The 24,566-nt window shown below is 47.0% G+C and overlaps 1 protein-coding gene and 1 long non-coding RNA gene across 2 annotated transcripts; one reads left to right on the forward strand and one right to left on the reverse strand.

Annotated features, from left to right (window-relative positions):
* Positions 1–910: 910 nt before the first annotated feature.
* On the forward strand, positions 911–22,171 carry LOC139055581 (protein hairy-like). Its single transcript, XM_070533103.1, has 5 exons — positions 911–1,160; positions 12,880–12,975; positions 16,108–16,195; positions 18,343–18,648; positions 20,116–22,171. Exons 1-5 carry the CDS (start codon positions 1,086–1,088, stop codon positions 20,601–20,603), a joined length of 1,053 nt encoding a protein of 350 aa, XP_070389204.1. The 5' UTR covers positions 911–1,085; the 3' UTR covers positions 20,604–22,171.
* On the reverse strand, positions 16,057–20,217 carry LOC139055582 (uncharacterized). The gene is made up of 3 exons (XR_011511870.1): positions 20,085–20,217; positions 18,302–18,506; positions 16,057–16,173 (listed from the first exon to the last, which is right to left on the reverse strand). It is a non-coding gene; the product is annotated as an uncharacterized lncRNA (long non-coding RNA).
* Positions 22,172–24,566: the final 2,395 nt, after the last annotated feature.

A 24,566-nucleotide genomic window follows, 5' to 3' on the forward strand; every position in this document is an offset into this window, starting at 1 on the left:
TTGCAGAGCATTTACGACTCCTCGGATAACGCGATCGTAGACAGCCAAGCTGTCAAAATACGAAGGCGTCTGCTTACACCTGCGCGGAAAGCGTTGAAATGCCTTCACGTTGGCTCTTTTTTTTTATTATTTATTCTCTGCAGCTTCTTGAGAGGGCAATACCGTCTCGAGAGTCGTGTCTACGGTGCTAAGCGAGTGGCGTCGACTGCCCCTTACCGGAGCGAATAAGATATTCCTCGGACGGAGGAGGGTGCCAGACAGACGAGCAGGTGTTCGATTAAAGCGCCTACGGCGGTTCTGCCACGTAACAGCAATGAAAATACGCCGAGGAAAGGCGGCGGCTCCTCTGGTGGGCAATAAAATAGAGAAAGCACAGGCAGGCAGGCACTAAAGTGGCGGCGGTCATAGGCGGCGTGAGGGGACCGCACGTGCCGTAAGCATGCCAGCGCCGATTGGACGCCACGGGGCGACCAATGAGGCGAGCCGACGCTGCGCCGTCCTCCCCACCGCCTCCCCCCTTGGCTGCGCCGGCGGCGACTTGACGCGTGCCGGTCCCGATCGGCGGGTGTGTGGCGGTTCGGAGAGCAGCGTTCTGTGTGTGTGTGTGAACTAGCGTGTGCGCGCGATTTCTCTCCGAGCGGCACGCTTTCGTTTTGCGGCGAAGAAAGCAGAGCCCTCCTTTTTTTTTTTCCGGTGCGCGTGATTCTTCGCCCTGTCGGTGTCGATCGAACGAGTGACCTTGAGCTTGCGACTTCCGACCCGCGTTCGCACGGCGTGTCGGAGCCTGTGTCCCCGAGCACGCGGTTTCGCTTTCGGAGCGCGGATTCTTCACCACGCCACGATCTGCATCCCCCTGGTGTCGTCGCTCCGCGACCACTGCTTGCTCTGTGCCTGCGGAGAGAGGGTTGGTTTGAAACAGTGCGGCACGCGTTGATTCATGTGTGCTGTGGTCTGGAGGAGCGTCCTGGTGAAGGAATCGTTGTGAAGTGTAATCGGAGAGCGGCAGAGTGGAAGCGGCGTTGAGATCCCCGCTGTCGCCTCCGCCCGGCCTCTATGAGGCAGTGCTGGAAGAGTGCGGGTCCGCAATGCCTGTCGCTTCTGGCGCGTCGCCTCCGTCGCCAATGGCAAGTGGTGCGGAACCGAAGACCGGCGGCAGGAGGGTGAGTGCCGTGTCACTTCTGTAAAACTGGGTGGCCGACCAAGGATTTCATTTAACGCGAGGCATGCATCTCCATACGATTAACCAATAGCCACTCAATGGGCTCGACCATTGGGCTCGCCGCCACAAACTCACAAATATATAAGCTCGGCTCTGAAGTGAGAAGGGAATAGGTTTGGGCATGCTGGTAATTCATCGTTATACAGAATACATAGCGCCGTAAGAACAAAGGACAGGTCGAGAGGACGAGCTCATGGGCAGCGCTTGTCCTGCCTAGACCTGTGCTTTCTTCTTAGTGTGCTATGTATTCTGTACAGCGCTGAAGTGAGGTTTCGCGAAGGCTATACGCTGAAAGCCGAAAGTGAGCTGACACAAGTCTGGCGGCCAGAACATACAAGACTTGTCTCATGCGACCGGCACCGGTAGTGCGAGAAGCCCACACTGATCGATCCACTGTCAGCGGCCGTGTTTCTTTCGTATTCACGGAAGCGACAGACACTCGCCCCTTCCATGGCGAGTAAGATATATACAACCATTGTCGGAGGAGTTTAGGCTGGACGACTGGTTGGTGAGACATACTGAACAACATTCAAGCGCAACAGAAGGCATGTCGGGCGAAGCGAATGGACACACACAAGTGCTTGGTGTCTGTTCACTCACTTCGTCTGGGTCTATATCAGACACTATTTCAAACGACGCGAATACATACACCACACAGCTAGCACTATATCCACACAGGCACCAGTACCAACTGTTTAATAAAGGCAAGGCGTCAAGAGAGGGAACATTTTTCCCGCATGCGCATTACACGGACAGCCAAGCATTGTGACGTGTTATTCTTTCCTTGGTCATTTTCTTCGGGCGCACATGCCTTTACAAAAACGTATTATAAATCACACCAACTTTCCTAGCAACGAGTCCTTTTGATTCCTTTGGGTTCCCTGTAACATTTGAACTTTTTATAGATCTATAGATCCGTGGTGCCACCAACGACGTGGAGTACGGGACGGCCTATATATATCTCTCCATGTCTTTTAGGGGACAGATTGCACTCAATAACGCAAAAGTGTACCGCAGTCTTGGGCAAATCATAGACGCACCACCTTTCTGTATCTGTCACTGTCATCTTCCATCACTGTGCCGTTCCCAGGCCTTCTTCCATTGCAATGTATGCGGTGTGCGTGTTTTAAACCATATGGAATTTTTGAAGATGGTCTGTGGCAGGTAGATTCATTTTAGGCATTGAGCTGGATTATTCGAAGCGGCGGGCATTGCTCTCACGAGAAATCGAAATACGCATTCGACTAATTAACGAGATTCACTAATTAAGTTATTTATTAATTACTTTACGGTACATATATATTGCAATTCGCGAATTGTAGCCAGCGAGTTTGCAAGGCTTAACCACTTAGCGAATGCTAAGGCTGGCACTGGTTTCGAGATAGTCGTCGTCAAACTTGCAATAATAAAAATTCACCGCTGTTCCACTTACGTTGTTTCGTGCACTGAAGCACAAAAGTAACTGGAACGCCAATCTATTTCGTCGCCAAGTTCGGGAATTCGTGTTTCGAAACTGGGTGTGATCCTGAAAATTTGTTTTAAGTGGAAACATCGCCTTGCGTACTCGCCGGCCACAATTAGTAAATTCCGATATGTGCCGTGCAGTAATTAATTAAAAAGTCAATTAGCAAAGCTTTGTTATTTAGTCGATTATGCATTTCGATTTATCGTGCAGGTATGTCCGCCTCTTTGAGTAATACAGCTCAATTACTAAATTTATGCTGTCTACCACAGGCGATTTTTATAAATTCCGTATCGTCAAAAAAAAAAAATCGACAACGTCCGCGGTATAGCTTGCAAGAGCACATTGGCACAAGGCAACGCATATATCCGTGCATTAATTATCTTTATATATTTCATCGATCTTTGTGTCACGTCGACTTACGTGCGCAACATTTAGTTTCAAGTTCAGAAATCAAATTTTGCAATTTACATCACTGACAGCATCTTTAAAGGAAAGAAGGTTGGCTCGATCGTACAAAGCCTCCTTGTTTTCCTTTGCAAGCATTTCAGTGACTCAACGTGTTAACTTGAGCTGTGTGGATCCTTGCTATAATTTACGGCACGGTGAACACAGACATAAAGAAATTATAGGTAAACGCACAAACGCACCGACTGTCAATAGTTCGTCGCTTACACGTCTCGCTTCTTTCTTAAGTAATAATTATTCCTCACGTATGTTCTCCCCAGCACTAACAGACTATTTGCCATTGTACTCGAGGTACAAATTTGTGCCTCCAACTTTGTCATTTACACAACTGCCCCACAAGGAACAAATGAAAAAAAAAAGTTAATGAACAATATTTCTGTTACTTAGTCATCTGATGCTCACGTTATTAGCGGCAAAGTATTTCGGACTCGCCGAAGAATATATACCAGCAAGAACTCCAAGTCCGATTTTGCAATAGGTAATCGCATATGGGGTCGGATACCGACAACATTAAAGTATGCCGAGGACCAGTTGTTCACTGAGTGATGGAAAAGAAAGTGACAGCAGGCCCAAAGAGACAGCATGCATGGTAAGGGCGAAAAATGAAGTGTGGTTAGATGAAAAGTGGAAAATAACTGTATACGTGCAGCAATGGGTGTATAGCAGGCTTTACCAGGGATCTGTTAGCTGTATTTTCAGGTAATAAATAGATCACCGGTGACCTGCTTCAAAAACAAAAAAAAAGCAGTAAACGCAACAGAAAATTTTGTAGGCTGATGAGAAAGAACTGAGAATCAGCGGGTACATATGAATCGGGCCCGGTTGAGACAGGGCACGATAGTTTGGATGTCCTTGTCCTGCGGTGAAACTTAATGAGGGATATGACTGGTGACGAGATAAAAATGCAGCATCGCAGCCCTAGCCCGCGACAAGCCTCGTCACCCCTCAAACACCAAGAAATATTGCACCCTCGAGGGCGTCTTCTCGTTTCTATAACTCACCCCTTTAATCATACAGAAAAAGGTGTTTCGATGAACTAAAACACCCATTTGAAAGGCTGATTTCTTTAGAATTGCGGCCTTCACCTTAACATTTGTTTTGCCCAAATACGCCCTGCGTTTTATTTTTTACAGCAATACATTTTGTTACATCACTACCCTGGTGTTTTGGACGTAAGTCGAAGTAATGCCGAATTGTTTTCTGACACTTCTATAAAAAAAAATAAAGCGAATAAAAAACAGCGCATACTAAATTCGAACTGTGCACCTACAAATTGCCAGTCGGAAACGTTGCACTTTTTTTGTGTGTGTTTGTTGCCTGTGAAGCAGTATAATATTACAAAGCAAGCGCTCACACAACCACACCATCTTCTTTTTTTTTATTGTCCGTATACTATTTCAATGCAATATATTCGCAATAACAGTTATATTTTCATTCGAGTGGACCACTCCGTCGACACAACCACGGGCAATACATAGCACCTTAGTAGTGCAGTAGCTCCTCTAGCTGCTCTAAGAGGCTGACGCCACGCTCTTCGGTGTTTCAGTTTATCTATAAACCAGCACCAAGGTGAAACAATCTAAGCGAAGCTACAGCTGTAAGATGTTAAGGCAGAAAGGAGAGAACTAAGTAGATAAGGGGGTGGGGTGTTTTCCCACTTTACGACCGGGGCCCGTCACCTGCGCAATAAACGCCGTGTTCTTATCGGAAGGAAGACTGCTTCTCATGCACCCGCGTATGTTCATCCCAACCAATACTGCATGAAATAGTGCTTGACTTAGTGCGCATAATCCTGCTCTGCACCAGCCCCAACGATACACCAAAAAGATTATGCTTGCGCCTGAAGAACTATGATTGGCTGACCGCTATGATTCGCTGACCGTTGGCAGATGATCTATATAAAACAACACCGAGCAGAAAAACCCTAAACTAAGTCAAAGGTAGGAAGTAATTGAAAAAGCTATGTCTGTCCGCTTCACCAGTGCGAACGCCATGTAAGTGAAATGGTAGGCTCACACTCATAGCCTGTACATGCGACCATGTGACGTATTCGACCAATGACTTGAACACCTGCGAGCCGTCTTAAATTCGGCAAGGGGTATATGTTTCGCACGAAACACCCTTTTAGCGCCCTTAATTAAAGAGTGCAGTAGGCGTGTTCTACTAACGAGTGCACTCGTTATCAAATCTTTCACATAACAAGGGTGCAAAAAAAAGGGCGTTTTGACATTTAACTTACGTAACCTCGAGGGTGTAACTTTCTCGATTATTCGTATATCAGCAGAGTGCGAAGTTTAGGAATTTTTCACTAGACAATGAACCATGCGCGTGCGGAAAGATAGCGCAAATGACACAAACGCTTGTGTCATTTGCTAAACTCTTCCGTGTAAGTATTGTACTGTTTTCATCGTGTAACTCATCAAATTAGCCCAAGCCGACACCCTAATGAAGCGTGTGTTTCACAGAACATTGCGACGCGAAGCATTTTCCCCCTTTTTTTTGGAGTATATACACATCGCTCGAACATGCAATCATGTTTCTTTGGGGTCTGTACATTTATGATCCAAGGATACTACGTCGTTAGGTACATGATAACATGAGGCGTCATATGGCATTAAATCCCTTGGGCCTACTGTAAATTTGGTTTACGGTAAGGGTATTCTTGCTTGAGCGATATATGGTCTCTATATGTATTGCTGTATTTACTGCTAAGCGTGGCGTGGTCATGCAGCGTATGCAGAAGGGGAATGTTAAATCTCTACTGGAAGTCCATTGTATTCATCTTCCACATCGCATGGGAAGATTCCTTTTAGGACACGAAAAATACTGAGCTCAATACAACACGCGATGTTCCTGTGTTCTCGCTCTTATATTCTACGCCACAGGCTGTATATACATTGACAAATAAAAAAAATATTATTCATTGAATACTGCCAGCCGCCATTTGATAGCCAAGGCAGGATGTGTTTTACGTGTAAAAATTTAACCACGATTTGATTATGAGGCACGCCGTAGTGGGGGACTCCGGAATAATTTGTATACCACCAGGGGTTCTTTTAAAGTGCACCGAAATCTAAGTACACGAACGTTTTCACATTTCGGCCGATATTCGATACCGCGACCTCGTGCTCAACAGCGCAACATCAAAGCATGCACTAAGCAACCACGGCGGATGCATAAATTGACAATTGCGCTAAGTCAGCGCAAAGGACCGCTGTACATTGTACATAATCTCGCGTTGATATGCTGGTACGCAGTCCTAATAAATAATGTGCAACACTAGAGCCGCCCACGCCCCTTACAATACTATAAGTAGCAATTCAATGTTTTGAAGTGCTTGAAGCCTATGTAAAATCAACCAGGAAATCCTTAATTTTTCTATAGAAGTTTTTCTAAGGATAGACTCAGCGCAGAAGCAAAAAGACAACAACGTTAATTAGCAGTGCATGGTGCAACTGGAGCTGTGAAGGTATCGGTGAAGTGACACAGAGACTTCGATAGGAAATCAAACATATCCTGTATCGAGTGTGATCACTATAGCAACGAAAGTTGTCACTAGAAAAAGTACACGTACGCTAGATAGAGGGATCCCTTATGAAAATGGTTATGCCCTTTATGTTTACTGTATGTTTCCCGCAATTCACATGAGGAAATGTCCTTTATGTTTCCTCCATGTTGAAATTTGGCCACTGCTTTTACGTTTCCTTCATGTGTCCTCCCTTTATGTATCCCTTATGTTACCGTACTTTAGGTTTCCTCCATGTTGAAATTTGGCCACTGCTTTTATGTTTCCTTCGTGTGTCCTACCTTTATGCATCCTTTATGTGGCCGCAGTGATTAAATCCTGTATTTTACGTAGACATGCATAGATGAAGGGTTCCGTGTGCACATTTTATTTTTATAAACATTTCCCGAGTTAAGTTTTGCATTGGTTTTCATTGTAAGGTTACTGTTCCCTACATGATGCAGCGCACGGATTGGAACTCTGCTATGGCACAGAAATTCATGCCAATTTGTTCTAAAATTACAAAGTAATTAGACTTCATAGATTATTTCAGTATAACACTTGGAGTGCCACTGTACGTTCCTCACTGCAGTGCTGCTGTTCTAGTTATGTCTTTGTTACTAATATAAAATATAATGTTTGGATAGAAAGATGAGGTTGGATCAGTGCTCGCACTTTTAAAAGAAAGTTTTGACTATACTTTGCAAAGGTTTGTCTGAAACTACGAATAGTTTATTGGACTATCTGGATGTTACAGCAATTTGCCACGTCTGCTCACAGCAGACCTCTGGAATGTGGTGCTTGGGACCTGAAAAACAAAACAAAAGCCAATCTTTTTCACTTATTCAAAAATATTCATATACGCAAGAACAGCCTGGCCAGTATGCAAACAGCTAAGAAACGTGGAGCAGTCAAAAACAGCTCATAAAAACATCAAGGCAACACAGAAGCTTTTAACTAATTGTTGTTTGAAACAGACTGAGCTTCCAGTCCACTCAGGTATTAACTGCCCACAAATTCTTTTAAACATTTCTGCAGCAGCTGCTAAGTAGTACATGACCTTTAGGAGTAGGCAACTGGCCAACAAATCTGTGTGCCTGCTTGTACAGATTTCTCGTAGTTATATCTCAAGTGGTTACACTGTTATATGGTAAAATTCAGGAGGGAATAAAACCAGCAGCAAACATCAGATTACCTGGGAAATTATAACCAAAACTTAGATATCTAGTAAATCAAACGAACAATCGATTACGAAGGGTCTAAAACCTAGGCCGCGATTTTGTAGCGATCCCTTTTCCGATGCTACTCCTTTTGCTCATTGATCTGACCGACATCCCGCTATCGTTATTAACTAGAACCGCCAGCCATGGAAGGTGGGTTATAAGAGTGGCAAGCATCGAGCGGAAAGCATCGCAAGAAAATCGCATTCCTTATTCGCAGGCACTGACATCCTGTTCTTCGGATGAAAATGCTAATGAAAACGAGCGTCTGATTAACATGCCTCGATTAAAAAGAAATTTCGCTGTTGTAATGTCGATCTATATTTGCCCTACAATATAAAAGACAAATACGCGAGCACGTCGAACACAAACAATGCAGACAAGTTATCGCGAAGCTGGACTTCAAACTCAACGCTGTCAATAAAGTAATCTTCACACAAGCTAATATCTGTTCCAAGTGTCTAACATCGCAGTCGCATGCCAACTCGCGATGCCCGTGACACAACCACATTCATTACACACGTAACTTGCGGAAATTCATATCTACGGAAGAATTTCTTGCCGGGAAACTACCGAGAAAACAGTAACTTTCAGCGTTTACGTAAATATTTGCCCATTAAGTCCCAACGATCAGCGGTGGTAGCACATCACTCCATAAAGCAAGTAAGTAAGAAATAATACATTTCACGGAAACTCCCCTCGTGAAACGCTTTGCTAAATGTGCACAGCAACATGGTCAACATACGCTCAGAACGTGTTCTGCTGTCGTTCCACAAAGCTTACTACATGAACCAAAAGCTGCGAGAATGCGCGCAAGCGTCAGACCTGCTTACCTTCAATGTGGTCAGCAAACGGCTCCTTTGTCTCGCAGGCACCACGCGACGACGCTCTTTCCGGCGCGAACACTGTCGAATTGCCGATGAACACCAGCGCACGAAAGCACAACTTTCAACAAGTTCTTCCACGCACCATAATTCGAAGCCACAGTACGAGGTATTCCACGAGCGAACGCGGACAGGCGAGAACAAAGGCAGCTCGGACGGGCGCTGTAGTACACATAAGACACTGGCGTATCACAGGAAACATAAGGCGAACTAATGGCGTTACACGAGTCGAGAGGTTTCCTGATGGTTAATGCACACGGTACGGATCACAGTTTGTTTGGGCACTTGGAAAATATGATTAAATTACCGTGTAACTGCAACGAGCACTCTCACCAGTCACAGCAACACAACGTGGCCCAGCTCACCGTCAACGGTCACACTGCGGCAGCGCCGCACTGCGGTTAACAAGTGAATTTAGCCTCCGAGATCTGTATTTTCTTTTAGGACGTGCATGTTGAAAAAGCACGGCCTTCGAGATTTAAAAAAGAAGTCGTAGCTGGAAGGAAGGCTGGTATTTAAACACAAATTATTGAATTTAAAGTGTCTTGGTGCGCTGCCTTGTTTTTTAATGTATATACAGAGATTTTAGACGAACTATGCACGAACTTTTGCCGGCGGACACGAGCCAATCAGCGCGCATCATGTGCTGCTCCGTCTGCTTGGCATGGCGCACGGGGTGCGGGCAGCCGCGATAGCTGTGACACCCACCGATCAGAATTTCGGAATCGCCACACATATACATGCTTCTTATGGCGCCCAGTGGCGTGTTTTTGAGAATGTCAGGCCTTATCTTGAATAGGTGGAACCATATTTCCCGTAGCGTAAGGAATAAAGGCAACAAAATGTGGCGATGGCTGGCTTGCAGTGGCAGCGGAACTTCGGCCAAAGTGAAGCAGGCGTACTGCTTGCATGCTCGCGTAATCAAATACGGCCATACCCCGCACACAACTTTCATACTCAGCCAACTCACAATTATAAATTATTCAGTTGTAGGCCCAAGCAAGCAATTACGGGATCCGCGCTGCCCTTCTTCTACGCGTGCTAATATCGACACAGCAGTTACTCGTACTTGTGGTCAGCGCGAAAGCGACGAGAACAGCTACTTAAATGGTTGTATAATCATATACGCTCACTAGCAAAGCGGCAGATTGGCCGCGGAGGCGTGCGCCTCTTTTGCGGTTCATGTAGCGCAAGCCATCGAACACTGCCCGTCGTGCCACCGCGTCTCCAGCTGCCGCGCAATTGTTATTTGTCGTGAGGGATTATTCGCTGCATGAGGCTTTGATGTACGTATGTACTGTTGATGGCGCGTGGTGATCAATACGGCCAAGATAGGGAGGGGGAGGCAGGTGCACCCCCCCCGTTTTTTTTTTTTTTACTTTGATACGCCAGTAGTTAAAGTTAATACATCTTTCAGGTGGACGATCTATCGGTAGCATGTGTAAAAAGATAATCACTGAGCGCACTCTATGTTACCTGTATGTGCACTCGAGGGAGTACACAGCCAGGTAACATAGAGTGCCCACAAAGGTAACATAGTGCTCATATATATATATACACACATATATAAGCCAGATATATAAATTAAGTAGATTATTTCCCAAACTGGAGGCGAAGCGGGGCATCTGAAAGACGCCTGCTATGAGAACCGTCTTAAACACTCAATCAACTATATTTGATAGCCTAGCTGGCGCAAAACTTTCATGAAATTCTTGCATATTAGGTTAAATACCGCAGATTTCTGCATATGACTTGCTACTGGAGAACAGCAGGTTGAAAAAGTAAGAAATATATTATATATTAGGAGAATGCATGGCATAAATCATTACACCATCCTATTTCATGGCGTGCTCAATTTTCCGCACAATATAGCCCCAATTAGTGCCGGTCGGCATGTCTAGTGCGAGCGGTGCAAGCAGTGCCTTTTCCTTGAATCTGCCAGTGACTAACATACAGTACAGATAGCTCTAACTGTACTATTCGCAAAAGATGCTTACTGCGCACATTCTGTTACCTACATGTGCACTCAAGTGCACATGTAGGTAACATATAAAGAGTGCATGCACCATATATAGATTAATGCTCTATGTTACCTACGTGTGCACTGAAGTGCACACCTAGGTAACATCCCGCCGTAAACACAAAGGGCACATACTACAATAATTATAATAAGGGTTGTTTTCTTGGGGCAAAGGAAAGGATAAGTCAAGATTTAGTACTTACAATGACTCTACAGAGTGTATCAACGGCTGTCACAAAGTACGGATATATCTGCCTGTATTATATGTACAGAAAGTTGTTATGTGCACTCTATGTTACCTACATGTGCACTCAAGTGTACACTCAGGTAACACATAGTACACACCCAGTTAACATCCTGCCGTAAACCTAAAGGACACATCCTAGAGGCATAATAAAGGTCACTTCCTCGAGGTATACGTTAGGGTGGGTAAACATGTGGTACACACAAAGTTGGCGTCCCGGAGGTCACACAAAGGACAAGGAATCATAAAGGTCACATAGGGCACAAGAAGGAAACATAAAGGCAATGACCATTTTCATAGGGGATGCCGCCGCGAAACGAAGCAACCGTCAGAAAGCCGGGAAAAAGAAAGATACTTAACGACACTGAACCTGCTGAAAGAAAGAAGTTCAATGAGCCTATATATACACCGTGAAATATCACGCTGCTATACATAACTTGCTCAGCAACACAGAGCGACGACTATTGAAATTTGGGAATTCTAAAAGCAACGCACTCAAGCGTTTCATCTTGTTACAGGCAAGGACACATCGCATTTGTCGTGCTTGTTTCGTGTGTCGTTTCCTGGTTATTAGTTTTACTCAGTTGGACTCGGCGCTTCACGAGATGAACTAATGCGGGCCATAGCCCAATTTCTCCCTTTATTCAAAGTTCTTGAAGTAACAAGAAATTCCAGAGATTATGCAAGCCTGCCCGATTTGAAAAACTTGATGGAGCTGGAGCATGCGACATTACGTTCGTTCTGTTGATCGTCAATTTCAAATGCTGTGCTTTACCTCGTGTAATACCGATCGTTCTCTGCACTAAAGGTAATCCAACAAAGTTCAGCAACTAAGAAAAAGAAAAACGATAAATTAAAGCGCGCAGTTCAACGCTAAAACACGAGCTAAACAAAAAGAAAGAAAAATGGGAATGACAAGTGTTTGCCCAGTTTGCTGAAAACATTTCGTAGGTTCACCTCAAAGTTGCACGTTATACGTCCGATATCGAGCTATGTTATGGCTATAGTTTTCTATACTCTGTCTACGCGCGGAAAAAAAGAAAATAAGAAATACTGCCAAGTGAAAGTCCCTCTGCAAAATATATCCAAATCAAAGTTATGTTGCAAGAATTTCGAAAACTATAATTTCACAGGAAATAGGTCCAACGGTTGCTTGCCCCGCGAGAGCATTTCTGCGTTTCAGACGCATTTGAATATAGAAAGTCGGAGTTGCGGCCCCGAGCTGGTGTTTCCAACTGTATACCAACTAATGGCCCGATTTCTCGCTTTGCTCAAGTCTGTCGACCGAGATGGTGGTGGCGGTAAAAACTTTAATTCGTCAACAGAAAATGATTTACGAGGTTACATATGGGAAGTCTTGATGGCTTCGTTGAGGTGGCCGTCAGACCGTGTCTTACGGCGACTTCTAAAGCCCAGGTCGCGGCCCGCAGTTGAACCGCGGGTTCAGAGCAGGTCACCGCAGCCTCCCACTGCTCTCGGTTGGATAGCTGTCATTCAGCTCTAGGTTTGAGCTCAGGGCATTCGTGCAAGATGTGTGCCAAATCGGCTTTGTCGGCCCCGCGTAGCGTATACATTTGGGGGAGTGTATTCCAAACACACACCTTCCCCAACCCCCAACCATCCATCCATCCTTCCCCAAACCATCCATAGTCTACACCCAGCTGGGTGTAGACTATGGATGGTTTGTACGGGTTGGGGAAGGTGTGTGTTTGGAAGTTGCCTCCACGTCGACTGCTGGTTTTTGGTTAAGGATTCGTCAGGGGGTGGGCATTCGAGTCTTTCGTTTTTACAGTAATGCGTAAATTCCTGCCAATTTGATGGAACGCGCGTCTAAGCTTCCCTCTCGCGTTTCCGCAGGTGTCCAAGCCGCTGATGGAAAAACGACGCCGTGCGCGCATCAATCGCTGCCTCAACCAACTGAAGGCCTTCCTCGTGGACCCCTCGAAACCGGAGGTGCGTGTATAATCATATGCACGATGCACTGTGAAATGATTTACCCACTTACAGCTTGAACAAAAGTTGTAAATAGGTCTGTAACTCATGCCCTTACACCATTTTTATCGTGTAAAGGTGTGAGTTATCGATTGATTTACACCCTTGTTCGCTTCTTTAGAGTGTTATACGCTTTTTCCTTCGATACTGATGCAATGTTCTGCCTGTGGAAGTTATCTGCCTTATCTAGCTCACTCGATGTGACTGTACACTGTAAAAGCATTTACGCCCTTGAAAGTGAATGAGGGTATAAATCTTTCCATAAGTCGCACCCTTACACTCAACAAGGGTGAGTTGTAGAAACATTTACACCGTTATTCACTATTTAAGGATGTAAATAATTTTACAGTGTACGCTCGGAATGGAAATTCAAAAGCGCTAAGGTACTTAGATTTATGTACAAACATCGATTAACCCAACACGGTCGAAATTAATCCATCTCGCTCAACTATACGGCGTCCTTCAAACTCTGCTCGCTGTTTCAAGACGTTGAACCTGAACAAATTATGAAGTCAGTCATTTTAAGCGCGTCGTGTTCATGCGGCACTACGAAAAACCACTTGTATTGGTTTATTGTTCGTTAAGCGATGACGAAAGCATTGCGAGAAGTAACGCGCGGTTCCAACTGAGAGTTAAAAAAGGATTGGCCTTGATTGTCCACGCTCGCAAGCAATTCTTGCCTGTCGCAATGTACAAGCGACGTTTAATGAACTAATTTGCTATTAAAGTGTGGTTCAGTCCTTACTCGGTTTAGTGATAGCTTAAACCATGCAAAAAAATTGCAAGACTACAGACTCGAGACAGGCGCGCCGATTGAAATATGTATACACGTTAGGAAGCCCAGTTTTTATTGCATTAGAAACATTTTCCTTTACTATCACTCCGACATGCGTGTAGCCGCAGTACAGTGAATCATTTATTTTATTAAATGCACGATTGCTTTGCCTATGGATGTCGTGTTCTTCTGCCTACAGTGGTGTTTCTTCTTTTTTTTTTTTCGCTTCGGGCTTCAGCGATGCGTGTTCTGTACGCTGTCTTATAGTCACGGAGCCAGCGTCCACTGAGCGCGATATGGATGGAAACAACTTTATTTTGAATCCGGCAAATTTGACGACCCTGGCTCAGGTCTCCCATGAGGGGACTTCGAGGCCTTGCCTCGTCGCCGCCTCTCGGGCTTGCTGGACAGCCCACTCTTGTGTCTTGAGGTTGGAGCTGCGCGGAGCGGCGGCCCACTTCGACGCAAGAGCCTCCGGAGCTACTGCCATTGTAGCTAATGTAACCTGACACTCCCACAACATGTGTGACAGCGTCGCTCTAGTTTCCTGACATAATTTGCAAAGAGCAGTCGGGTATTGCGCTGGGAAAATGTGCTGAAATCGCACCGGACTGGGGAATGTTTGTGTTTGCAATTGTCGCCAGATGACTGCCTGGCGACGTTTCAGCATGAGGTGAGGTGGGGGCAGCAACCGCCTGCCTAGCTGGTAGTGCTTGGTGATGTCATTGTACCTGACCAGGCGTTCTCGCGGGTTTTGAGCCAGCAGTTCCGAACTCGAAGAGGCGGTCTCCGATTCTGCACGGCGGGTCAGCGATATCCCCGTAAGTGATCGACTGAGAATAGCGCGCCAAATTTCGGAGTTGAGGTGACCATGGCAGGGCACAACAAAACGTGCATCCGTAATGTGCGTGATGGGCGAATCTTAGATTGGCTTGTGGTGATTCGTTCGATCTTCTACGTTTGCAGTCGTAAGCGTGAGAAGAATGAGTACAAAAAAATATTTGAAGGCCCTCGACCTGTCGCGTAAGACATACATAATGTACAGTGGATTTGCAGGCGCCAAAGATGCGCCGCAGAGGCGCCTTGAACTCGCCGTGCTGGAAAGTGCAGAGCCCCGCAAAACTGCGTGGCAGAACGAATGATTTGCGGCACGACCATAACAATCGCGCGGGTGTACAATTGCCGGCATTGCGATTTCTTGCGTTATATAATTATCGCTTTCGCCCTTTCTCCCTGTCAGGTATTCCTTTTAAGGCATTGCGGTCTCTATACAAGATATCAAGGACTGTACGGAAAAAAAGTTATTACGGTACAATTGGAGAATTAGAACTGTTCGTAACAACATATGCTGGCCAATTCTGATGGTGGACACGTTATTGGGGGTGCACGGACAGTGACGAACAGAACTTACGAATCAAAGTTTTTTGCGAGTTTGGTGCCCGGACCAGGTAGGAATGAATCCTGTTGCGTTTCAGTTCAAACTTGAGCTAATGATCTAGTATGATCAACCTTCCCATGGGGATACTCTTTAAGACTGCTCGTTGCTGGGCCTGTAGGTTCATATACCTCGTAGTAATTAGCGAGCGCGAAATGGCGAAAGCGACAGGAATGCAATCTCGTAGACAAGACGAACGCTCACTTCCAACTATTTTTTGACGCATCCATAAGGTGTACAAATTGAAGTGTTCACTGTACAGGAGAGATAACTTAAGCTTTTACGCTAATCTTTAAGCTATATTCTCATTAAAGTATCCAGTAATATTGCTTCCGAATATCATTTTTGCTTCATTAACTTTTGTCTGCAATTTAATCATAAATAATTAATCCCCCGATGCTTCATATTGCATCTTTTGTCCTAGATGGATGAAGTGCTATTTCGTCATTGCGAGCGAACATAAAACGCTATCTGGATGCCGTCATTGTGTGATGTATGTTTGCAGTTCTTTTCCGCGGCTCCTCAAGTTACACTTCTGTAGGGGTTTTTTTTTTTGCAGTCAGTTTCCTAAATCACTAATAAGAATAAAAAAAAAAGCAGTCATTAAGATTGCTCGTTGCTGGGCCAGTTTGTTCATGTCCACTGAAAATTACCGAAATGGTGTATGTTTCGTCTACGCGTTTCCAACCCTGTCTTCGTCTCCATTTCGCACTCGACAATCTATTCAATGGCTGCCTCTTAATTAGTTGCATCTCTCGAACACCACAGTCTGCGAGCGCGCGTGCTTGCACGAGGGCACCTTTAACGTTCATCTTTCTTCGATTTGCCAATTGCAGCAGTCCTTTTCTTATACACGTGTACTTTCTTGTCCCTCTCGAACCAGAGCCCGCGCCAATCGAAGCTGGAGAAGGCGGACATCCTCGAGATGACCGTGTGCCACCTGCAGGCCCTGCACCGGCAGCGGAGAACAGGTGCGTACGGCAGTCCAACGTATATACAACGAACGCCTCGATAGCGAATGCCTGTATAACGAAATTACTGGTATAACGAAATTACTGGTATAACGAAATTACCGGTATAACGAACTGGGAATAATTCTGTCCCGGTTCTATAGTAAGTGGTGCGGTGCGCTACTTTCATAACGAAGTGACCTGTATAACGAATGATTTCGGAGGCACCAAGTCCCTCCTTATAAAGAAGAATTCGGCTGTAGCCCGCAACTCGTGAAGCGAACTCTCGAATAGATGAGAGCAACCTCCAGCTCTGAAACCTCTTGGATTTCGTCATGCAAGATAGGCCCGCGTAGTGCAGATCGACACTCGCTATTGCAGCCGCTTGGCCCATGTGAAGGAAATATGTTATGTGTATAAACGAAAGGAAAAACAAAAAGAAGCAGAAAAGAAAAGGAAATTCTGTCGTGGTGACTTACGAGACGGTATTTCAAGTTAGGTTCCAGTGGGGCTCCTGCAGCGAAATTTTCGAATTGAATCAAATACAGAATATTTCTAGTTTAAAAACGATTACAGTGTCTTACGTGCCAAAACCACGATCTGATTATGAGGCACGCCGTAGTGGGGGACTCCGAAAATTTGGACCAGCTGGGCTTCTTTAACGTACACCTAAACCTAAGCACACGGGCGTTTCTGCATTTCGTCCCCATCGCAATGCGGCCTCCGTAGCCGGGATCCGACATTTCCAATTTCTAAACAAAGGGAAATACAGAGGTTGCCTGAGCCCGTTTCAGAAAAAAATAAAGGGGTGGATGACCCGGGAAGATGATGACGTATGATATCTAGCGAACTATCTCATGCGATCCTTCGTTATGCTACCATGCACGCGATCGTTGCAGCGACCACACGTGAGCGCAGCGAAAGAAAACAAAAAAGATGCCTAGTTTTTTATTTTTTTTTTTCATCTCACGTATCCTTGCTATTACACAGTGTCAGCAGACATTGCTATGTGTCAGGACGCCACTATATAACGTCGATGACGCCGGGTTCGCGGCATGTCGAAGCTAACTTTAATATCAAATTAAAAATAGAAAGCCGGAAGATCCCACGCCATGTGGGAATCGATGTTATGCGAAGCAGTGCGCGAGGAGCCTGCCAAGTTAATGAAACGACCACGACAGCACCAAGACGAAGGTGGCTGTTTCGTGTCCTACATGACACGCAGGTCATGGTGTTCATGTCATGACCTATCATTTGCGTTCGTCGTACACTCTTCTCATACAAAGCCAATTTTGGTATGCATACCAAGTTAACGAAATGACCATGAGAACACCAAGACGTAGGCGGCTATAGATGGATAGATAGATACTGTCAAAGTGGCAAATGTTCGCCAAGAAATGCTTCGCATTTAATACCTTGTAAGTATTTCAGACCCTTCTCACTTGAAATAATGGTATCTTCAACTGGTCGCCTGTATGCCGAGAAGCAGAGTCGGGTAGATCGGTTGTTTCCCGAGCTCAAAGGTAGAGGACAAGCGCGCAAGCCGAACGTGCGACTCGCTCTCGGAGGAGGAAATTGCTGATGCGAAACCACGTGACTACTGCCAACGTCCGATGTTTCGCCAATCCAAAGCTCCCGGCGCTGCCGGAAAAACCGGTGGACGTGCCGGCGGGACGAACGTTCGTCGAAACGCCACCATACAGTGGCCTAGGTTGCCAAGGTTACGGTGGGCCGTCGCCAACAGCAGCGACGCGGCGCTGCGATGACGTTTCAATCTCGATGTCATCTCCGACGACAGGGCTCGGAGCGCCTCGGAGCGCTCCAAGATAGAGGAGAGCAATCGAGAAGAACCAGCCGAACGCAGGGCGCGCACCCTCTTTCAACCAGCCGAAGACAACGCCGCTCGCGAGAGCGCTCCAGAGTGCTCAGAAACGACCAGCCGAAGATAGCATAAGTGTGATTACCTTTAAGTGCGACAAGCATATAGTATAGAGCTTCTGCAATGTCTAAAGTACGTGTCAGTAAACCAACCTAACAACTATCATTTCGCGCAAATCGGTATACTTCGCCGTACACTTCCAGTTCCGATATACTCGCGACCAGTCTGCAAACTGATGCAGTGCTTACCGTTACCGTTGCTTTAACGATTGTTGGCTCCTCGGTCGCAGCTCGTCTTCTAGACGACCCGGAGGTCCGGCAGAAGTTCCGCGCGGGCTTCGAAGAGTGCATCCTGGAGATTCGCCGTTTCCTCTGCTCGCTGGCCGAGCAGCACCAGGCGCCGCCCGGCGGCTGCTGCGACCCCGTGGCAGCCCGCGAGCGCATCCTGGGACACCTGCAACGACGGGCCAGGGAGATACGGGACCCCGACGGCGCCCTCGCGCAGTGCACCTCGACTGCGGCCGGCCCGGACACCGCCATCGATCCCCCGGCACGGCCTTCGAGGCGACCCGCTCACAGTGAAGCCGCCACGCCAGGTATACGCTGCTTCAGTGGCGTAGCAACAGGGGTGGGTGGGGGGGGGGGGGGGGGGGGCGTGGGCCCTGGGTGCAAGGGGCCAGTGAGGGAGGGGGGAGGGGGGGGTGTCATATACGTCTGAAGACACCCATCTTTCCGCCGGCTACACCCAGCGGGGGGGCAGGAGACCTAAGGGCCCCGGGTGCCACGTGACCTAGCTACGCCACTGCGCTGCTTTTGCCTTTCTCTACCGCTAGTGGCACAACGTCCTGTATAGAGCGCTTTAGCGTAACACCCCTGCCGTGGCAGCTCAGTGGCTGTGACGTTCTGCTGCTGACCTCGAGGTCGCCGGTTCGATTCCCGACACGACGGCCGCACTTCGATGGGGGGGCGAGATGCAGGAACGCTCGTGTGCTTAGATTTACAGGGGGACATGTTTAGAGAACTCCGGGCGGTCAGAATTAATCAGGAGCCTTCCACTGAGTTGCGCATGGGACTTTACATACCATGAATCAATCAAACGTTAAATTTTAAGATTTTACGTGTCAAAACCACGATCGGATTCTGAGGCACGCCTTAGTGGGGGCGAATTCCGGATTAATCTTGACCACCTGGGGTTCTTTAACGTGCACCCAACGCAAGGTACACGAGCCTTCTCGCATTTCACCCGTATCGACATGCGGGCACCACGGCGGGGAGTGAGACTATAGAAGCAATGAGAATGGAGCGGCGAGTTTGTGCGAATTCATGATGACTAAGCAACGTAAGGGAAGCACGAGGGAGGTAAAGGACAGGCGAAGGCACCTGTCAATCAAAGCCGCGACCTCGTGCTTAGCAATGCTATGTGCCATAGCCACTAAACGACCATGGCGGACACATCAATCAATCAATCAATCAATCAATCAATCAATCAATCAATCGTTAGCATAACGCTATATCGCTATCGGTCAAGTCACCTACCAGCTTCATGAGCAGAGCTAGCGGGTACCAGCCGCGTGCGTTGCGCGCATTAGCTAAACCACATTGAAGGACTCTGGCTAAACGTAGCACGCGCACAGGTGGCAGATGGCCGGGGACGGTAGCGGTAGCAAAAGGCGGACAAACGACCCCATAGCGCTCGACTTCACCTCTATCAGATTTTACATCACTGTACCTCATTTCATAAGGTTGAGGTCATTCTGGCGACCTAACCTCACTTTGTGAGGTTCTATTCAGGGAGAAGCCAAGCCTGGCGATATATCTGTAAGCGGTAGCGTTACGGTAGAACACTCAGAACTAATCTAACCTAATACGAGTGGAACGTATGCAAGTTGGAAATAGCCCGCTTCATTACGCGCTATGGCTGCATGTCGTTTCTTCTTCTCGCGCGTTTCAATCTATTGATCTATTGAGTGCACTCTATCATTTGTGATTACAGTGGTGACAATGTCATAACACTGTATACCAGCGCTCATACACTCTCGTTCCCGAAACGCGTGCGCACGCAGAGTCGAGCCACAGCTCCCTGGACACGACGGCCTCGAGCGACGAGCTGGCCTCGGAGACGTCGTCCTCGAGGTCTCCCTCGCCGTCGGACGTCTTCGTGTCCCACGCGGACGTGCGCCTGCGGCCCAAAAGGCTGCGCAACGGGGACCTGGTGCTCGTGCTGCCGCGCGACCTGGTCGCCAGCGCCAGGATCGTCACCGCCGCCGCTGCCGCCGCTGAATCCGACGTCAAGCCCCCGCCCCTGCCGCCGCGGCCCTCGACGTCCGGCACGGACGTCGCGGAGGTTCCCGCAGCGTCGACGTCACCGGACGTCGTGGTCTCGTCGTCCACGACTGCGGTGGCCGAAGAACCGTTCGCGCCTCCTGCTCCTTTACCACCTGTCTCCTCGTCACCAACGTCTTCTTCCTCTGGTGCTGCTGCTTCTGCTTTGCTGGTGCCCGCGTCTGGTGTCGAAGTGACGTCGCACGATGACGTCTGGAGGCCTTGGTGACGAATCCCCACGCTGCCGCGTCTGTCGGGAACGCGGCGCTTAATTTGTTTGATAAGCCGTGGAAACTGACGAGTTCCGTTTCGTCGACGAAGACGTGGACCCACTGCGCGTGGTGCGCTGTGTAAACGCGGAGACAAGCGTACTGAACACTTCGTCAAGCACGGCATGCGTGCCTCCTCTCACGTGGCCTTTTCGTGGCGTCGTCGACGCGTAAGTCACAAAGAGTCACAAAGTGCCCTGATGAATCCGAGTCCGACGGGGAACGAACAATGTCTCTTTCTGTCGCGGAAGGTGTGTGTGGTTGGGATTCGTCGGGGTCGCCGCATCTACTGAAATTTGAAGAATGAATCAGTCCTCCGAAATGCCGGGGTTTAAGCTCGCGCAAGTCGGTATACATCTGATGCATTTTTTTTTTATTTGTTTTAGCGCGTCCGATAGCCTTGGCTGGTTTAAACGAAATCAGGGCTCGTATTCGCAACAAAAATCTCCTGTGCTGTATTTGTTCATAAGAGAAAATTCCAGTCAATTCTTATGCTCAGCATATCATTAGCGAAGGTGCTCCACCAATGGCAAAGAGCACTACGAACTGAAAGCTGTGTGTATACGGGCCGAGTTTGTGTCAAGACAGGGATGCCTATTTACATGCCGGTCATCAAATCTATAGTTCTGCCGACCTAAATGGTGCGCTTCCTGAGATGGATTTTCAGTGAAACTAGATTGGCACATATTCGTCTTTGGTTCGAGCGCTCCGTCAATTATAATTTGGTACTTCATGGCGACTTGATCCACAGAGCACGCGATCCGGTACACAATCCTGCTGCTGTTCTGCTGTTTCTGTACCTCCATGTCATTTCAACTACCCCTTCTATGGCACTCATAGTGTGGAAAAACTGTCGTTGACGAAAGTGGCAACAGTATAAATACCATCAAAGAAATCGCTGCAATATTTTCTTTATTTCAGGTTACACAAAAGTCCGTTCCATTGTTAAACTTACATTTTTTTTTTATTTGGGCGGAATTAGTCTTTGCAAGCAGACATTCCACTATAGGAACTCTCCGAGATCGTAGCACCGCACGGAAACACCGTCATTAGCCTTCGTGTAATCTCTCAGCCAAAGGAAGAGATGAAGCGAAATGGTCTGGAATGATAGCCACAACCAAGCAGGGAAACGCATTATTTTTTTACGCGTCGCTGTGCCTTATGTGCCGAGTGCCATTTGTTTGCGAGTGCCTTTCACTTTGCTTGCGTCACAATATGTTGAGTAAGAGGAAATAAAAGTAGCGAGCTCTTAAAATGTACATCGTAGCAGTGGCGTAGCCTGGGGGGTGGGAGCAGGCACAATCGCATGCGCCTGACCCTCCCCTCCCCCCCCTCCGACAGAAAATTTCTGGCCACGCCACTGCATCGCAGTCAGAAACCGTTGTTTGCGCTCTTAAACGTCTCGTGGTGTTGATACATCGAGGGAAAAAAAAGAACGCGTTCAGCCTTTCAGTTGTCGTCAAATGTGCGTGTGTATAAGCGAGCCTTCAAACTATACCTCTTATAAGTATTGCCATTTTCGGGGCGTGTTGATAAACTGACATTGAAAGCATATTTAGCGCCAGCGAACAAGGACAGAAGGGAGACGACAGGAAGCGCATTGTGGTGTCGTCTCCCTTCTGTCCCTGTTCGCTGGCGCTAAATGTGCTTTCAATCTTTTATAAGTGAACGTATTACTGCTGTGTGTTACAAAGGTATAGAATTGCTGTTTCGTTCGACAGTTCAGAGAGAGAGAGACTGTGGGAAAAAAGTGTGTATGGGCGTTAATGTTTTCGCACTCTTGTATTTTCTTGCATAAGTTATACGTATTCGACTTACTGTCGACAGTGTCGCATGTGAGTTTCGCGTGTTGTTTGTATGCCGGAAACAGCGTTGCCCGATTTGTATGTATACGAGTGGATCGTGTAATAAAGAACCTCCGCTATTACGCGACTGCCGTAAAGCATGCCGTTGCAATTTTCTTTCACTTCTTTTTCTGGACCGGCAAATGCGCATTCACCTGCCTGTGCTTTACATATATATGCTTATGGCTGGCAGTCAGTGCATTCCCCTTTAGCTCCAAACAAAATGAATGAATGAATTTAATACCGGAAGGATGGCTGAAAGTAACTAAAATATCTTTAAGCGCTCTAGCCATGTTTTTTTTTTTTGCGTGGAACACTATACCAAACAAAATTTTGCGTGCCTATTCTATCTTGCGCAGACACACAGTTTCCAGTTGCAGCTAGACAGATGTGTTGGCTGGCTATTGGACACGTCACGATTTAACATAAAACACGGCACCTCATTAGAAGAAAACTCAGATGTTCTTCACGTTTGTTCCCGTGCAAGGCCCTAGTCAAAACAGGCTGAGTATAGAAATGTTACTCCATTTTGTGCACTCTGCGTGCCTGGCTGAGGCTTAAGTTTAGTCGCTCTTCCGCTATTCTTGCAGGCCTTGAAGCCAGGGCCGGGATAATACCAGAAGTCTCACGAAATGCGTTTGAAATTCTTTAAATATAGCAAAGATATTATGTTTAAGTGCTTTTCTCTGGATAGCTTTTACCACAGAGGCGTACCGCTGAAAAATTACTCATAGTAGTAATTAGACAAGTAATTATGGGAATCAGACTAATTAACTTTGAAACCCAAGAAACAGCCCCGAGAACGGTCTCAATGGAAGGCTTGAAGCGTTCCACCCGAGGAGCTCATAACCGTTTCCGGAATTTAAAAAAAAAAAGTTTATGCTGCTCATTTTTACCGAGCAATGCATTACTGACAATTTCAGGCAAGAAAACGAAACTGAAGAGCCGTAGAACGCAAATGTCGCACCCTTGGTAGGCGCCCATGCCTGACGTGGCTGCCTGCGCGTCATCTCGTGCAAGCATGAAGTGAACGAGATCGAGGTTGATTGACATTTGCACTTTTTCGGTTCGGATTATACACTTCCGAGTATTCCATCGGAATAAATCGCAAGGTTTTCTTTTTGTTTTTGTTTTAAAGTTTATTCGTCGAATTTGCATAACTACTCGAGTAATCACTACATAGATCGAGTCATTTCCACATGACTCGATCTATTGAATGGCCCTTCAATTGATCCATGCCCCTTCCACGCCCCTTTTGCGGTAAAAGCATGCAGTCAAGAAGAAGTTCCGTTATCTCACCTTCCCTATTTCTAAGCAGTTTCGAACACATTTCGTGAAACACCCGGCATGCGTATACTATTCCAACTCCATTCCTAGCCGCGCTTGTTCAGTGGTTAGCAGGGCGCTTCACCCACGTTATGAATGGATTAAACCAGCAACACGTGTAAGGTAAGGTGATAAATATGACATACAATTGAGCGGAAGAAATCGCTACATTATAGACTGGCGCAGAATTCTCTTCTTGCCTCCCCCTCATAATGTGACAATAAAATTACGAGGGTAAGAACGACAAAGACGAAAACAACGGTGGTGACCCACTCTCAGCCATTAGATCCTCGTTAAAGGGCAACTCTGGTGATTTTTTGATGCCCACTGATTTTTGTGAAATTTTGATTGTATACACTCTCTTTTGCACCCTGATTATCTGTGCCAAGCAGTATGGCTGCAATTCATCTAGTTTTCTTGAAGATAAATGTTAAAGATTGATTGCGTTCCCAACTCATAACTTTCCACTGGTCCCCCTGCGTTTGTGACGTCAGAGACTACGCCGCCACCGTCGCTAAAATCTTCGCTGCTTATAGTTCGAAAAATATGTGATAGCTCCCTGTGTCGTCAGGAGAGACATCACCAGCTTTGCTTATTCGGCGTTAGCGCCACGTCAGGGGCGTAGCCAGGGGGGGGGGGGGGGCTTATGGGGCTTCAGCCCCCCCCCCCCCCCCCCGAAATTTTTTCGTGCTGTCCATGCACCGCCGACCAAAGCGACCCCCGGTGCCGGAAATCACTCTGGGTTTTGTCTAG

Source organism: Dermacentor albipictus, chromosome 2 (genome assembly GCF_038994185.2).
Source record: "Dermacentor albipictus isolate Rhodes 1998 colony chromosome 2, USDA_Dalb.pri_finalv2, whole genome shotgun sequence".
Lineage (NCBI taxonomy): Eukaryota > Metazoa > Arthropoda > Arachnida > Ixodida > Ixodidae > Dermacentor > Dermacentor albipictus.